The sequence below is a fragment of the Trichechus manatus genome, unplaced genomic scaffold, assembly GCF_000243295.1.
Source record: "Trichechus manatus latirostris isolate Lorelei unplaced genomic scaffold, TriManLat1.0 scaffold00059, whole genome shotgun sequence".
NCBI classification, from domain to species: domain Eukaryota; kingdom Metazoa; phylum Chordata; class Mammalia; order Sirenia; family Trichechidae; genus Trichechus; species Trichechus manatus.
The window spans coordinates 4456138-4475023 of NW_004443995.1; the positions used below are offsets into that span (position 1 = coordinate 4456138).

Below are 18886 nucleotides of genomic sequence, written 5' to 3' on the forward strand. Positions count from 1 at the left end.
GATAAAAGTGCGATTTTCAATCCTTTTTTTCCTTAGAAAATATATCTTATTTCACTTCAGAGGAAAAAAAGTAGAACTTACCTTTGAAATTTGAGAGAAGAAAAAAATAGATTTAATTGTTTAATGTTAGAAATTATCTAAGTATAATGTTAAAAAGATTTGTAAGGGGTGAATATGAATTTTTTAATCTGATGTTGGAGGTACATATTTTTAGCAAAATAATGAAATAGGCTAGATAGAAAAATATCAGGGAAGTTCTTTCATTAGTAATTTATCAAAGCTTAATATTTAACTATTATGATACAATTTTTATATATAGTCTTAGGACTTAAAACACTTTATTATCATAGCTCAGTGACAAGGATTATTTTACAAATGTAATTTTCTTTACCAAATCTCCCTGCTCTGTTCGTTCGGCTGTCTGTAAAACAGAGATGTTAACTACTTTCCTTGAGTTTAAATAATTTAATTAGACACTGAAATTAGAAAGTAAAAGATCAATATATTAGTAACATAATTATACTCTTTCTGCTATTAATTGGTCATTTTTAGGAGATTTAGATATCATCGAGTTGGCTCATCTAGTCTTACTCCTACATTTTACTAATGGCAAAATTGAGTTGTCAGAGTTTTTTTGGTTTGTTTGTTTTAACTATCTCAAAAGTTAAATTATTGGATAAAAGTATTTAAAAGATTTCATTTTATTTAATTTTGCATGTAAGTTCTCAAGACAGACCTGTTGTGAGTAAATGTAACATTTTTAGTCAAGGCTTTTTCTTATCAAATATCTAGACTAAACTTTATCAATAACATTAGAAAATTGGAGAGAGCTAGATAAATATTATAAACAATTTAGAAGGCATCTGGGGCAAACTTAAGTAATAATGTGACTAGTGAAGTCCAAAACATTTGAACATACTACTTCTACATCTGAGTTTATTAAAGTATTAATTAAGTTTTTTAGTCCTTTTTATTAAAAAAAAGAAAAATTTAAACTTGTATTTATGTTATTGAACACCAGTCATAAGAGAAGTAGGACCTGTATGTTCTAAGGAAATATTTTAAAATTATTTTCATGTAACCATGACTTGCAATTTTGCCATGGAGATTCTGTCATTTGGTTGCAGTTAGCATTGCTGGGATAATAACAGGTGGTTATGTGGGAGTGAGGGAGCTAACTGTAAGAATAGCAGAATAGGTTTTGTGTACCTCTGCTCTTTGGGAGTAAGCAAATTAAAAGTAATTGGATTGGTGTTTGAAACATGCCAGGTCATCATTCTCTTTATTAAATTAGAACCTCTTATTCTTAATATCTATCTTTGCTTCCACTCTTACATTTTTTGTAGTACCAGTGGGCTTGTACCATGTTCAGCAACACCAACAACTTTTGGGGACCTGAGAGCAGCCAATGGCCAGGGGCAACAGCGACGCCGAATTACGTCTGTCCAACCACCTACAGGCCTCCAGGAATGGCTGAAAATGTTTCAGGTGACATGTCTAAACACAGCACTTGAAATGCTTTACTTAATTGCTACAAAAAATAAAGGGTTATTCAGCCATAAAAAAAGAACGAAGTACTGTTACATGCTACATCGTGGATGTATCTTGAAAACATTATGCTAAGTGAAAGAAGCCAGACACGAAAGGCCACATATTATATGATTACATTTGCATGAAATGTCCAGAATAGCCAGATCTGTAGAGACAGCAAATAGATTAGTGGTTGTCGGGTTGCGGGGGTGGCAGGGGAAGCGGCGAGGATTGGAGCTAACTGCTTAAAAACAAAAAAATCCATTGCCATGGAGTCAAATAGATATGGAGTTTGTTTTGGAGATAATGGAGGTATTCTGGGATTGGATAGTGGTGATGATTGCACAGAATAGTGGATGTTCTGGGGACCACTGATGTGTACACTTTAAAATGGTGGGGTTTTTTTGTTAATGTGAAGTATATCTCAATTTAAAAATTTTTATTAAAAGAAGGATGCTTATTTTAATTTTTAAGTGTAATTAAGGTAGTCAAATGCTTAGTTTGTGTAACTTTGCATTTGAATTTTTGTTATTGTTTTTTTAAGTAAGACCTTTTTTCCTTTTCTCCAGCACATTTGGTTTGGGGGTTTGCTGAGTGTACTTTTGTTTTCTAAACTTCATTGCTTGGAAGTTAGGCAATTAGGAATAATATGTAAGAACTCTACTAATTAGTCACTGGCGGTAACTCATCTCACTATGCTAGAGTTAGAGCAGCTTCTTATCATTGGTGCCATACTTAGGTATGGCTTATTGTTGTCAAATTCTGATTATTATGTTGGTACTAACACTTTAAAATCTTGGAGATTTTACTGAGAAGTTTGGCTACAACAAAAATTTTCATATTATGAATTTTATAACTGAGGATCCAAACCAAACCCATTGCCGTTGAGTCGATTCCAACTCATAATGATCCTACAGGACAGAGTGGAACTGCTGCCCCATAGGGTTTCCAAGGAGCAGCTGATGGATTTGAACTGCTGACCTTTTGGTTAGCAGTGGAATGCTTAACTGCTGTGCCACTAGGGCTCTGCATAACTTATGACAGTGATATTAAATTAATGTATCTCGTCTTTCAGTAAGATAATGCCTATAAATCAAATGTTTAGAAAAATATCTGGCATGGATTAAGCCCTTGATTAATTATTCTTTGCAAATAATAAATAATATATATTATGTAAAGTATAGGTATCTCTGATGCCACCATATGATCTAAAATGAATATGTTTCGTTACCTCTGGCTGCTTGAACGCTTAGTTTATTAATGCATAAGAGAAATATGGTTGGAAAAGAAGATACTTTATTTGATATTTCAGATTTTTAACATGTCCATTTATGTAAATCCTAATATGTTAAACTACCTGAGCAAAAACTAAATAAATGGCCCCAATTTTTTTCTTCTATAGCTGGAAAACTCACTTGAAGCAGTTGATTTTAAAAATTGCTTTCTACTTTTGAGGCGATTTCAGAAAAGCTAGGATAACCTTTTTTTTTTTTTTTTTTTTTTTAAGTTGATAACTGAAAAGTTAGAGCAGCAGTTCTCAACTGGTTGTGATTTTCCCCCCACCTGGTTTAGAGAAAAATGTCTGTCTGCAGACATTTTTGGTTGTTAACAACTGGGGACAGGGTGGAGAGGAGGGGGATGAGGCCACTGTTGGCATCTAGGGGAGAGTGGTGTTAAGCACAGCTTCCCACAACAAAGAAGTATCCAGCCCTGAATGTCAGTAGTGCTGAGGTTGAGAACCTCTGGGTCAGAGGAATGAAAGGTTTTTTGTACTCTTATTAAAACATTATAGACCACTACACATACAAAGATTTTTTTTTTTTCCTTTTTAGTTTTCATAGTCGTTTGTTGCTTAAACTTACCTTTTCCCCAAGGATTATTCCTAATCCATTTTCCACCTCCCACCACCAGTTCTTTTACCTTAGATTCATAATTCTAAAAAAAAAAAAAAATTTAATTAATTTTTATTTTTTCCTATGCATGCCATTAGAGTTGTAAATTTTTCATGTTGCCACATCCCTATAAAACTCAGATGTTTATACAGCATTTAAAAAATACTTTGGATTTTTTGGATTCTGTCGGATTACGCCAAGAAGATGGGGATGTTGATGTGTATTGTCATGCTTGCACACTCATGTAGTGTGGGTGCTACAGTACTCGAGTAGAACTGAAACTGATTTCCTATCATTTTTATTAGAAAAGACCACCATGATTAAGAATTACACTACTGGTAAATTTTGAATTATCATCATTGAAGACAGCGTTCAGAATATGTGTTTTATGTGAAACAATGTATTTCTTATCAGAAGGTAATCTAGGATAAGATTTATTTTGTATATAGTATGGTCTCATTTTTCCCCAGTGTTTTAGATACTGTTTAGTTAGCTTGTGCTTTACTTAATGAAATCTCCAAATATTACCACATACTGTATTTCATCAAATCTAAGACACCGTAAATTGTTAGATGCATCCCAATTTCAGAAATGTTAATTGTTAAAAATAATGTTTCTTATCATCATCGAAATTCAGTAAACTAAAAAATGTTAGGCTAACTTTTGGTCTCTATAAAGATCTATTTGATTGGTTTTTTTCATACGAATAGAGGTAGTTGTAGTAAAGAAAGCTTTTTCTTAGTTAACACAAATAACATGTAAGAAATTTTGTAGTGAAGGAGTCTACTAGCAAAAAAAGATCAACTGGACGGGTAGATCAGGGCCTTAATCCTTTGAGTGCCGTGTCTGTCTCTGGCACGTCCAGGGTCCTAATGTGCACTGCCTTTTATTTCCAGGGCTGGTGCCAGAGTAACTAGAAATGAATCACTTGCCTAAAGTCTGACAGTGCTTTAATGCCTAACTTGTAGAAAGATATAATTTCACAGTGAGGTAGAGGGAGTTGTGGGTTGACCTATGTAGTGTAGTTGAGGGATAATTAAACTGGCATTAATTTTTACAAATATGCTGTGGGGGTATTTAATGATGAGTTTTCTGTTGTCATAACAAGCAAAATGGGAGAGTGTGTACCCTTACTGTTCTGCTATTGCTCCTCAGGCAGCGATATAGCATTGTTTTCGTCCAGCTCCATCTATACTGACAAAGTACTCTCTACTGAATTTATAAATTGAATGACAACAAATGATACACCGTTTTGGATAAAAAGCAATTGAAACAGAGTGTCACTGCAAAATACAAATGCAAATTAAAGACAAAAACAAAAAGCAGAAATTTGGTAGTATTTAAATTTTCAGTAGCCATGAATTCTGTCTACACTTTTTTGGCATTCATATTGTTGCTTCAGATTGTTAATTTTGGGGTAGGAAGTTGGTCATTACTTTTTGTTCATTTATGTCATTTGAGTGTTAATATGTGGTTTTTTAACTTCAGATTTTCAGAGTAGGTAAAGATTTTAATGACGTTAACATTCTTTTATGTTGAAATTTATATTTAGGGGCATCCTGATATAATGAGAAGCACATATGATTTAGAAGAAAAATTTCTTAGTTCAAATTCTGGCTTTGCTTCTTAATAACTGGGGAATTCTATTGATATTATATAGACACTCTTTATTTTCATTCTCTTTAAAATGGATTTAACACTGAAAAGTTGTCAGAAGTGAGGAAACGTGAATGTGCTTAAAACTATACCTGGAAATGTAGTGGATACTCGATAAATGCATTTCCTCCCTTGGTCAAGAAACCACCTTTGTGAGCCTTAGTTTTCTCAAATCTAAAGAGGAACTATTAATACTAGCTTCATAGCAATTGCTGCGAAGATCAAAGATGAGCATGTGGAAGAGAATTAGCATTATACAAATGTTCTTAGCTGAACATTATTTTAATCAAAGCATATTTATTTGCCTTACAGCTTTGAATGTCCTTTGGAAAGATCTGTTTTAATAAAATATTTTAAAAAAATAATAATATAGAAAATACTTTTGTGTTTTGAAATTGAAAGTAGAGAAAAAGCTACTCCATTGAAGAATTTTATCAAATTTCATAGTAACACTTAGAAAATTGTACATGTTCGCTGACCTGTTTTACTTAGATTGTCTTATTTATTTGTTAGTCAACAAAATATTAAACCTTGTAGGATAGAGTCAAAAGAGGAGGACTTCAGTATTAATACAGTTCAGGGGCAGTACTACCTAAGGTCATAAAATAGTTTACCTGAATGGGCTGTGAAGAGAGCCATCCAGACCAGTGGTTTCCAAAGGCTGATTTGTGAATCACCAGCTTCAACGCTGGATGACTTGCTGCTTTAAAAAAAAAGTTCTCAGCCTTACTGAATCAGACTCTGATGGTGGGTTGTAGCACTGTGTGATCCTTGCATTGCTTGACCAGCTTTTGGAAGCCACTGATCTAGACCACATCCTTATTATACAGGTGGGTCTCTGATACTAAACTAATTAAGGGACTCCCATGCGCTTCCACAGTAAGTTTACTGGTGAAACCCAGGCACAGTTCAGTGTGCCTACTCCTCTTCTCCACTACTTGTATTCTCTAATTACCTGAAATAAATTATCAATTCCATGAGGAATTTTCAACTTTGCATTTGCAATCTTGTTCACAAATTAAATTTTCTTCTCTTGATCCGTTTGAAACTTGGAATGTTTTTTCTATCCCCTAAATATGTTCCTACTTTACAGTGAAAACCACCAAAGGAAGGTGCTTTTGTTTTTTGTTTGTTTTGTTTTCTTTTCCAGGACAATCACTTTTCTAAACAGAAATAAAATAATAATTATCAGAATTACCCAACACTTTCCTTTTATAGATAAAGAAACTTAAGGCCTGAAGAGGCTAAGTTGTATAACCTAATTAATTAGTGGCAGTGTTTTCTCTAAACCTTGGGTCTCCTGATCCCCAGTTCAGTACTCTTTCCACTATTCCTCATTACAGGTTGGTGTGAGTTGTTGTTACTATTGTTTTAATGTAATCATCCACAAGGTTTTCATGTTAATGCGTATTTCCCTTGCTAAGCCATGTATGTATTTTTATTTTCAATGAAATGGGAAGCCATTGAGGGTGTTGAGCAGAAGAATGACTTACTTTTAGCAGTATTACTGACTGCTGTGTTGAAAATAGAATTAGGGGAATAAAGGCAGGAAGCTGAGAGACTGACTAGGAGATTATAGGAAAAATCCAGCTGAGAGATAATGCTAGCTTAGACCAGCATAGCAATGGGGAGATTCTGGCTATATTTTAAAGTTTGAGCCTGTAGGATTTTTGATGGATCAGATCCATCTGATAAAGAGGAGGTGTCAGGGATGATTCTAGAGTTTGGGGCTTGAGCAGTTAGTAGAATAGAGTTGCATTTACTGAGATGGGAATGACCGGAGGTGCAGATTGAAAGGAAAGATCAGGAGATCAGTTTTGGACATGTTAAGTTTCTGTTACATATCCAAGGATAGATGTTGAATAAGCAATTTGGTATATAGGTCTGGCATTCAGGGAAGAAATCTATGCTGGAGATAGGAAAGCTGCCTATATGGTCCAGACCTTTTTTGAAGCCACATAAGAAATGTGATTTTAAGTGATTAAGCTGTTAAATATATGTGGTTAATGGAAGGAATCTCATCTACTATGTAGTTATAGCCATATGTTACTAATCTTTGTCAATGATGTACCTTTCAGTAATGTATCACAAAGTATGTTGGCCATTCCTACTGAATGTATATGTAACTTAAATCAAGATATTTTGACTCTTCTTAAATCAAATATTGTTTAAAATATTATTTAAAGTTCAGAAATATTTTGCTATTCAGACATGGGTTTTGTCTGGAATTTGTCTTAAATTCTGACATGGTTTCAAACAGTTACCTAAAATCCAAATTACAGATATTTTACTCTGGCTTCTTTTTTTGTTCTGCACCCCATTCCCCAAAAGCCTTGATGAAAGATTTTTTTTCATCTATTAGTGGTTACATACCATGTCTTCATATTGTTTTTCTATTTTCTCTTTTAAAAATAGTTTAACAACGCATTAAATTAAAAAAGAGAACATTAAACATATGTATAGCCTACTACCTTAAATTAGAAATATAAATAATAACTATTAAAGTAAATAATTAATAAAAATAGAATATATAGCATAGTAATTTATTAAAATATTTTTTCACTATCTTTTTACTGTAGAAGATTACATAGAGTATCTGTATAATCAAAATTTAACCATAAACACTTCCAAAAATATATTTTAAAACAGACATTTTTACTTGCAAAGGAGATTGAGAAGTTTACACTAAAGTAAGTCAGCATAGTTAGCTGTCACCCAAAATGTGCACATCCTTGTACTAGTGTCCATAAATAACCTTATAATGTAGATAGAGAGGAATAACGTTATAATATCCACCTCACATCTTTTGGGAATGTAAATCAGTGAGTTCATGCCATTGATACTAAATGGTCAGAGAAGAGTGAAGATTGATCAATGTAAATTTTGTCAGGTTAATTTTGAACCAAGATTTGAAGTTATGTGAGAGAAGCCCAACAAAATAATCAAACTTCAAGTTAACGGCTTTTAATTTGGTCCTATGTGTGCATATACATGTATATGTGCATTTTAAATTTTGATGTCTAAATTCTCACCCTGACCAAAAAGGATGCAAGCTGAGTGCTCAAGGTAAATGTTACGGGTATATGTATATATACAGAAGTAAAAGGAAAAGGTGCAACTTACTGGAGCTTGTGTTTTCTTGTGTTCATTGGTAAAATAGAGGAAATCCCAGGGGTTTTACGATGATTAAATGAGATAATGTTAATGACAAATACTATGGGAATAGTTAAGCACTGTTGAAATGTTTGATAATATTACTATAATCTGCACTTTATTCTGGTGGTGTAGAGGTTAAGAGCTATGGCTACTGACCAAAAGGTTGGCATTTGAATCCACCAGGCGCTCCTTGGAAACCCTATGGGGCAGTTCTCTGTCCTATAAAGTCGCTATGAGTCGGAATCAACCCAGTGGCAACAGGTTTGGGTTTTTCTTTTTGCTTTTGTTTTTGTTTTATGATATGAGAGAAGAGATGAAGTTAACTGTAGGCCCTAAAGGGTTAAATAAAAAATACTTTTAAAAGTATTCTGAATAATGCTCCCTGTATCCTCAATATATCTCAGTTTTCAATTATTATCTATTTCACATGTTACAAAATCCAAGTTCCTTATTTGAGCAAGAAATGGAATGTCAAAATCCAGGTCTTTCTAGCTCCAAACCTCACTTGTTTGGAGCTTCCAAAATGGTTATAATATTTCACAAAGATACTTGAATCAGCATAGATTTACAAAAACAGAGGCCTGATCAAGGATATTCTTTCACTAACGAATTGTGAATTATGCACATGGCTTTATGGATTTTTCCTTTTAAGAATCATGGCTTTTCAGGTGTACTTCACTGTTTGGAAAAAAAAAATTTTTTTTTTTTTTTAAATAATCCCTGGGAAAAAAGACATTGCCATCGAGTCGAGTCTATTCCAACTCATAGTGACCCTCTAGGACAGAGTAGAACTGCCCCATAGGATTTCCAAGGCTGTAAATCTTTACGGAAGCAGATTGCCACATCTGTCTTCCACAGAGCGGCTGGTGGGTTCGAACTGATAACCTTTTGGTTAGCAGCCGTGCACTTTAACTACTGCGCCATCAGGGCTCCTCGATAATCTCCTAGTGTCCTTTAAAGGAGCTCATATTTTTGAGCTATAATTATGTGGTTTTGTTTTTAAGTAGCATAGTACTTTATTTCTTACCCTCTTTTGTTCTTTGTTCATGTTCTAATTTTACTACTAAATCAGCTACTATTTTCTGTTGTTTGCTATTTTTTGTCCGAAGTTATTTTCACATAATAAATCAAAGCCCTTGTAATTTGCGGAAGACTCTTGTCAGATGTGCAGTATATCCACTTATTAATTTTTCTCTAAATGATGCTGCTAATCTAACTCTCAGATGAATACCTTTTATTAAAACCATCAAATTTTATAGTGCCCATTAGAAAGACTGTAAAGAAAGGAAAATCTTCTCTCCGAGTTCCCTATTTACTCAGTAACCCAAATTAGTGTTTCTGGAATAAAATTTTCTTGGTTTCTCAACTGGGATCTTGGTGGTAGATGAACGTATAACCATTGTAATAACTTAATCAAAATATTTTCCTGTCAAAACCATGACTGTTTTAAGCTTTACAAAATAAAAGTTGTTAGTAAATTTGATGAGACTAAATGACCACCACGTCAATGCCTTCTGGAGGAGATGTTGTTGTAAGCAGCCACTTTTTTATACCAGTCTACCTTGTTCAAATATGGTTGTATATGGATGTGGTTTTCCTTCATGAGTTTATGATTTGGGACATCTGTAAAAATAATGAAAATTTCTAATTTCTCTTTGATAGAGCTGGAGTGGACCAGAGAAATTGCTTGCCTTAGATGAACTTATTGATAGTTGTGAACCAACACAAGTAAAGCATATGATGCAAGTGATAGAACCCCAGTTTCAACGAGACTTCATTTCCTTGCTCCCTAAAGAGGTGAGTTTTATTCTTCATTGGGTGTTATGAATATATAACTCATCAGCTACCACCTTTAAACATTTTAATGCTAATTATGGTACTCAGTATTGTTAGTTTAATACTCTTAATTAATGTTAAAGAGGGCTATAAATTGACAAACTGCCATGACTTAATAATGTAATTTTCAAATTAAAATACATCTGCTTATGGACTAAGTGACTTGTTTCCACCACTGGAATAAATCATACATATCAGCATAAGCTATCAAGTTTCATTATTTTGATTAGTTCTTCCCTAAGATTGTTTCCCAAGTTATTTGAAGCCCAACATTTGGTTGTTTTGGTATGGTCATCATAGTTTGTTTGTTTGTTTTTAAATTCTGATTTTTTAAAAACAACGATACTCTCCCTCTTTATTTTGTTGTTTATCCCAAGTCTCTTCAGACGAAAAGTTTTATGGTTCTATGGAATTGTAGTTTTCTGCCACTTACATTGTGTAATCATTTTAAAATACTTGGAATTTCACATGTATGTTTCTCTACTGTGATATTCCTGCCCACCCTCATGATACACACACACACAAACACAGATTTCCCATGCCAATTACATTCTTTTTTTTTTTTAATTGTACTTCAGGTGAAGGTTTACAGACAAATATTTTCTCATTAAACAGTCAGTACACATATTGTTTTATGACATTGGTTAACAACTGCACGACATGTCAACTCTCTCCCTTCTCGACTTTTTTTTTTTTTTGGTGAAAATATACATAGCCAAAGGTAACACCATTTCAAAAATTTCTACGTGCACAGTTGAGTGACATCAACTACACTCTTCCAGTTGTGCTGCTATTCTCACTTTAGATGAAGGTTTACAGAACAAAATAGTTTCTCATTAAACAGTTAGTACACATGTTGCCCTGTGACAATGGTTAACAACCTCACTACACATCAACACTGTCCTTACTCAACCTTGGGTTCCCTATCACCAGCTTTCCTGTCCCCTTCTGCCTTCTAGCCCTTGTCCCTGGGCTGCTGTGCCTCATTAGTCCCGTTTTGTTTTATGGGGCTGTCCAGTCCGCGGCTGAATGGTGGACCTCGGAAGTGACTTCACCACTGAGCTAAAAGCGTGTCTGGGGGCCATACTCTCAGGGTTTTTCCAGTCTCCTTTAGGCCAGTAAATCTGGTCTTTTTTCTGTGTGTTAGAATTTTGTTCTACATCCTTCTCCAGCTCTGTCCAGAACCCTCTGTTATGATCCTGGTCAGAGCAGTCAGTGGTGATAGCTGGGCACCATATGGCTGTACTGGACTCAGTCTGGTGAAGGCCTTGGTAGCTGTAGTCTATTAGTCCTTTGGACTAATCTTTTCCTTGTAGCCTGTTCTCTTCACTCTCCCTTGCTCCCAAAGGGGTGAGACCAGTGGAGTATCTTAGATGGCTGCTCACAGGCTTTTAAGACCCCAGACGCTGCTCACCAAGGTAGAATGTAGAACATTGTCTTTATAAACTGTGTTATACCAATTGAGCTAGAAGTTCCCTGAGACCATGGTCCCCACATCTCTCTGCCCAGCAATTCAGTCCCTCAGGGAGTTTGGATGTGTCTGTGGAGCTTCCATGACCTTTCCTTGTAAAAGTTGTGCTGGTTTCCCCAGTATTGTGTACTGTCTCACTCTTCACAAAAGATACACCACTTATCTATTGCCTATTTAGTATTTTCTTTTATACTGTCTTCTTAGCTGACATAATAATTAGTGGTATGCACATAATAATTTGTAAAAATATAAATCATGATACATTGATTATTTAATGTTGTCATATTATTTCTGCTTGCTGACAAAAATGATTGTTACTTTTTGTGTGTAAACTTTTTCATGAGTTTTTACAATACAGGTCTCATACAATATTTGTCCTTTTGTGATTGACTTATTTCACTCAGCATAATGTCCTCCAGTTTCATCCATGTTATGAGATGCTTCACTGTTCTTTCTCTTTGCATAGTACTCCATTGTGTGTATATACCATAGTTTGTTTATCCATTCATCTGTTGATGGCCATCTAGGTTGTTTCCATCTTTTTGCTACTGTGAACAATGCTGCCATGAACATAGGTGTGCATATGTCTATTTGAGTGACGACTCTTATTTCTCTAGGATATATTCCTGGGAATGGGATTGCTGGATCGTATGGTTTTTCTATTTCTAGCTTTCTAAGGAAGCGCCATATCATTTTCCAAAATGGTTGTATCATTTTGCATTCCCACCTACAGTGCATAAGAGTTCTGATCTCCCCACAGCCCCTCCAACATTTGTTATTTCCAGTGTTTTTGATTTATGCCGATTACATTCTTATAGCACTTCTTTTAAAATTATTTATGCCCACTTCTTTTTATATTTTTATGTAAACTGACACTTTTTTATGATAGATTGATTTTTGATCATATGGGCATTCTTGACTGTATAAATAAGGTATAGTTTAGATGCAGTTCTTTTATTGACATAGACTATTGTTTCATTTTTGTCAGCAAGCAGAAATAATACAAGAACATTAAATAATCAATGTACCATGATTTATATTTTTACAAATTATTATGTGCGTACCACTAATTATTATATCAGCTAAGAAGACAGTATAAAAGAAAATACTAATATACCATTGCTCATGATCCTAAAACTTCAAATTTAAACAACCAAAAAAAAGTCAGTGTTTTCAGATAACCATTCTAAATATTCTAAGAGTGCTAAAGGTAGTCCCAGTTATACTTTCACATCAGATATGTAGTTTATCAAATTTAATGTAGGAAAAAGCAAAAGTGGAGAAAACATCTTTCTCCTGAAATGTTTCCTCTTTTTAAATGACATTGTCCCAGAAGAGAAATTTTATTCTTGCTGCCTCATTCTAAAACTAAACCCTTTGAATAGTTTTGGCTTCTGAAAGTGTCATGAGCTCTCTTGCTTCCAGAAGAACGTTAAGAATAGGAAGCACTTTTATAGGTATTTGACTGAAAGTGAATTTATTCACTTTGATTTATTCTTCATACTTTCCCTTGATATCTTTATTTTAGAGGGGAGTAGTTTTGTTAAAATAAAGGCTTTTTTGTTTTTGTTAAAATAAAGGACGATCTAGTTTGTCCTCTTCTCTTTAAAAATGCTGGGGCGTTTACTTCATTTTTGCTTTACTTGAATATCCATGGTGATTTCCTAACAAACAAAGATGCAATTTAGAATCAGAAGAACATGAAGAAAAATTTTAAGATTCTAAGAACTAAGTACAAATTATCACTAACAGGTTAAAGGCAATGAAGATTTTTCTTGGCTTAGTGTTCTTTTAAGGATTACCTGAGGAAGAAGAAGTAAAGATAGGTAGAAGAATGAGAGATGGTCCCTGGTTTAGCATATCATCTGTTTTCCTTATTTTCAACTACTAGAAAAAAAGGTTTCCTGTTTTGAAAAATGTTTTCTTTTATATGTGGAGAAATAATGGTATGGATCTAAGTCCTTAAGGAAATTAACGTGATCTTATTGGAGACTAAGTATTATCATTATTTAATACATTGTTACCTTCATGTCAGGAAATGGACTTACAATATTTTTCTTATAATTCCTTTCAACAGATCTCAAAGCTCTTTACCAACATTTACTTATTAATCTCAGAAACCTTGATAAAAATCTCACTAGTCTCACATGGGAGGCTTGTGATAAACCACATTATCCTTATTTTGTAAGTAAATACTAAGATGATCTGGAACAAAACCTGAATTCTTAAAATAGAATCAGGCAAATGTTTCTTTATTCTTTCTTCTTTCTGTTTTGTTTTTGCTTACTAGTGTAATCCACTGAAATATAGTAATTCTGGGAAGGTACTGGCTACCTTTTAAGTACAAGGTAGTGGTCTTATATATAAGTTTTAGAAAAGTAAAACAAAGAATAGCAACTCCCACTAAAATAACAAGTTTAGGCAAGAAGGGTAATTATCCGAAGTAGATGTTCAGTTTCAGAGTTCTGTCTGCTGAAAGTGGTCCTTAAGAAGAATTACTAATCTAGAGTTATCTTTAAGCCAAATGAATAGAAAATTGCCTGGCTAGACCATTTTACTTGGCTACAAGAAACCTGTAACCCCCTACAATGGTTGTTGAGATGTACAGGACAGTGCCCACTCTATGTCCCCTGTAAGGAGCCCCACATAAAAAACTTTTGCTTCCTTTGAGGAACCGGCATGCTTCCCCATATAGTAAGAATCATGTAACTAGTTACTGTTCCCTTTTTACTTAGCAGTTAAGTTAAAAAACCACATAGGACATTGTTGCCCGCATTATATACTACTTTTTCCTGGTTCAAACCTTCTTTTCTGATTTATATTTTTCCTGACTCTCATTATTTTATTCATATTTTTCTTTTTGTTGTGTATATTTTCTGTATTACCTAACGTTTTGGTAGAACTGGCTATACGTAAATAGCAAACATTTAATAGGTTCAAGTTCAAGGTTTGGTTAGGGCCTTTGCTAATTTAAAGGAAAGTGTCCCAGTTAACACCTGAATTTTTCTTTACATTCTTTGATGCATACAGACACTGCACTAGAATGGTCTGTTAATCGTTGTTACTGATGGAACTTTGCCTGTTGATTTTGGAATGCACCTTTGATATCGAAGTTGTTCTCCATTTGTTATTTCCTGACTTTTAAGATCCATTAAATGTTTCTGTGAGTTACAGCCAGATAACTAAAGAACAGACCTTTTCGTATATGGATATAAATATCTTGGGTATTAAATAGCATCTCTTTTCCACAGTTATTAATTTTATCTCTGATCATTTCTATGTGAAATTAAAATTTGACATAGAAATTAATAATAAGATGACATCACATTATTGGTATACTGACACAAAGCAAATTAAGGCTTTGAGTTGGTAATTTCAAAATTAAGTGGCTTATATAGTCATTAAAAAATATAATGTGTGTGTGTACATATACATATATTGTTGAATACAATTGTGCGTTTTTATTTGACTGACTTGGTTTCTATACATAATATTAGAGGGTCTTCTCTAACAGACCAAAAATTATTACTCCACAAAAAATTTTTCATTGTCACTCGTCGATAGTCATATTAAGTTGAAATGGTAAATGTTCTGTTACATACCTGTATGTCACAATTAAAAATATTAAATTGAATATTGGCTGATTGGAGTGCTTTGTGTATAGATAAAATGTACTAAATAAATATGTGATGAATGATGAAGCTATACAAAATCATTAGGAACACTTAATTTTATATCATGTAATGGCTATCATAAAAAATTCAAATTGTGCTTTTAGTCTGTATGTGACTCTTGACCCTTTAAATAATAGTTTATTTTAATCCTTGTAATTTAATTTATATGAAAACTAAATTTTGTTACTTTCTTTAGATAAATTTTTCTGCTAATAACTTTTTATGTGATTTTTTTAGGCTAATTGAATAAGCATACTCAGAAGTTATCCCTCTTTTTCTTTTTCCTTTATTTATTTGAATTGACTTTATACACTGAAAAATAATTATGATTTGCAGTTATTGGAAACAAAATATTCAGATAAGTGGTATACCACACAGCTGACTCAAGTAAACAACTCTGTCTAGCCCATCAGCAATCTAAAGTTATTAGAACCCAATTATTTTATATATCTATGGAATGGTTTAGTAATTGTTCCTCTTTGTCTTCCATAGTCAAGGTTGTAGATGTTTGAAAAGTTCATCATTGTGATAATAAACACTTTGATTTGATAAAGAATTTTAATTATGATATTTAACTGTAAGAAATTATCTAAAATCGTTCAACACAAATTATATAGGAATCTCACTTCTCATCAGTCAGGCTGTCCAGCAACCATTTAAGTCGTGTCTTCAATAAATTTACATTGTAGTGAGGGAGAGAAAACTGACAAAATTTAAACAACCTAATAACATATCCTTAAGTAAAAAAAAAAAAATTTTTTTTTCTTTTTTAGTTTGAGGCTCACAAATCAAAGGCAAGAGCAGAAATAGGTTTAATAATTATTCCTTGAAGAAGTAAGGAGTTAGTAGAACAGCTTTCTTAAAAACCAATAGGGTGTTTGTTTTTTAAAACCAGCATAAATTTGTTAGATTGACTGTTAGAAGGTACTGTCTTCCATAATTTAGAAATTAGAATGTAGAATTCTATTATATTTCTCTATAAGTACTTCCACTGGAGAATAATTAACTTATTATTTTTATGTTTTTTTTTTTTTTTTTTTTCTTTTCCATAGCTGGCACTGTATGTGCTTTCATTCCTGGAACCCAAAGACCTGCTACAAGCAGCTCAGACTTGTCGCTACTGGAGAATTTTGGCTGAAGACAACCTTCTCTGGAGAGAGAAATGCAAAGAAGAAGGTACGGTTCAAAATCATACAGACAAAATATTGTACTTTGAAAAAGCCAAGTGACCCTGAAAACAAACAGAAAGAATAACAATAATAACTGGATTTTCTTTTTTATTGTTTTATGTACAAGTAGAATAAAGTGGCTGATGAGAAAAGGGAGCTTTGACAGCCTATCAGAGAACGAAGAATGTGTTTTCATTTATAGTCACCCACTTACATAAAACCCACAGGTTATTCCACATGTTCACATGAGCTGAATCTTGCAGCTAACCCCTTCAACAAGCACTATAACTAACAACAAATTTATCTAATTTGCTTCCCAGTCTGAAGTAAAATTCATAAAAATGTGAAGTCAAGACAGACTATTTAAAGAAAATCCAAAAACGATATTACTGTTTAAATACACAAATATTCAATATTTTATTCATTCATTCCACAAATATTTATTGAGCACCTCTTTTTCTTTTTTACCTTTTATTTTAACATTTATTGATAAAAAACATTAATGATGCATATGGTTTAATGGGTAGCTTCAACTTTTTTTTGTTTTATTGTACTTTAGATGAAGGTTTACAAAATAAACTAGATTCTCATTAAACAGTACACATATTGTTTTGTGACATTGGTTAACAACCCCACGACATGTCAGCACTCTCCCTTCTCAACCTTGCCTTCCCTGTTACCAGCATTCCTGTCCCCTCCTACCTTCTAGTCCTTGCCCCTGAGCTGGTATGCCCCTTTCGTCTTGTCTTGTTTTCTGGGCCTGTCTAATCATTGGCTGAAGGGTGAACCTCAGGAATGACTTCATTACTGAGCTAAAAGGGTATCCAGGGGCCATAGTCTCGGGGTTTCTCCAATCTCTGTCAGGCCAGTAAGTCTGGTCTTTTTTTGGAGCACCTCTTTTGAGATCTAACCAAACCAGAAAACCAAACCTGTTGATGTCTAGTCGATTCCAACTCATAGCAACCCTGTAGGACAGAGTAGAACTTCCCCATAGAGTCTCCAAGCTTATAATAATCTTTACGGAAGCAGACTGCCACATCTTTCTCCTGCAGAGCAGCTGGTGAGTTTGAACTAGTGACCTTTCAGTTAGCAGGCAAGTGCTTAACCATTGTGCCACAAGGGCTCCTTCTTTAAAAGCTAGACACTCTTAAATGCTGGGGGTATAGTGGTGAACTGCCATTTCCCTGTTGTCATAGAGCTCATGTTCTTGACATTTATTTTTAAAAAAGGAAAAGATACCCCCTTTCTCACTAGAGAAGTAGATATCATATGTAAGGGAGAACTCTTTTCCAGCAGGCGTCTGGAAAAAAAGTATTATTTTTAAAAATATGTAAAAATATTATTTGCCTCTGAGAAGCAAAAATTTTGAGAGCAAATCAGAGAGCATGAGACAGGTACTTTACAGGTGGTCCCTGCTTTCATGGAGCTTACATTTGAGTGGGAGAGCATCGATGGTCAGTCCAGGTCAGAAAAGCTTCTAGGCGAAGATCCAGGGTGCTTGATTTCTAATCCTGCTCTTGCCTCTGCCTTTGGGCTAATCAGTGAAACTTCTTAAATTTTGGCATGCGTAAAGTAGGATTAATAAGTCCTGCTCTACCTGCTCTCATAGGATCATTTTGAGGGAGAAAGGAAATCATGAATACAAAAATATGGAGGGAACTTCAAAGTGCAATACAGAATGCAAACTTTACTGTTTTGTAGAAATACTATTAGAAACTGGACAGTGTCTTACATTTTTGTGATTTTGAGCATAGAGGAAAATGAAATACTTTACAAAATGTGTTCAAACTTTTTAGGGATTGATGAACCATTGCACATCAAGAGAAGGAAAGTAATAAAACCAGGTTTCATACACAGTCCGTGGAAAAGTGCGTACATCAGACAGCACAGAATTGATACCAACTGGAGGCGAGGAGAACTCAAATCTCCTAAGGTAACTGAACTCTTGTGCAATGTGACAGAAACCATTAATCAGTGTTAGTACCTAGCCTGCTATTTCACTTCTTGGCAAGCAGTTTAACTTGCCACCTAGCTCCTATAAAAAGAAAACAATGTATTTTAAAATAGCTGAAAGTGTAAATGACAATATTCCTCTATTATTAATTCATCTAATCAGAAAACTAATTGTACTTAAATAAAAGACTTGTTAAATTACATGTCTTTCCATCCAAGTGAATGAAAATCTCTAAACATGCTGTTGAATTGTATTGCATCATATACGTTCTATCTAAGAATTTACTGGCTTGTCTGATGACATAGTGTCAACATGATTTTTTAAAGAGTGTCCGTGTTTTGGATTTTGGTTAAATTTTTTGTTGTTTTATTTTTATAAATTTAAACGCAGTTCTTATTTTCTCTTTCTGTCTTACAACATTTCAAGTATTTAAAAAGTGGTAAAAATGCTTGAATTCTTAGATATATTTTTACAATTAAACAATTTGGGGAAACAATGTCATATACACATATATAGATTATAGTAGTTTTTTTTTTTTTTTTTTTTTT

The 18886-nt window shown here is 33.7% G+C and overlaps 1 protein-coding gene across 15 annotated transcripts in view; it reads left to right on the forward strand.

Moving 5' to 3' along the window:
- FBXW7 (F-box and WD repeat domain containing 7) overlaps positions 1 to 18886 on the forward strand; it is a 257163-nt gene that overhangs the window by 228934 nt on the left and 9343 nt on the right. For all 15 annotated transcript variants that reach the window (XM_023733547.1, XM_023733545.1, XM_023733538.1 and 12 more), the window contains 4 exons: positions 1347 to 1488; positions 9897 to 10031; positions 16268 to 16391; positions 18181 to 18317. In XM_023733547.1, coding sequence (XP_023589315.1) covers positions 1347 to 1488; positions 9897 to 10031; positions 16268 to 16391; positions 18181 to 18317 — 538 coding nt within the window. The remainder of the gene's footprint in view (positions 1 to 1346; positions 1489 to 9896; positions 10032 to 16267; positions 16392 to 18180; positions 18318 to 18886) is intronic.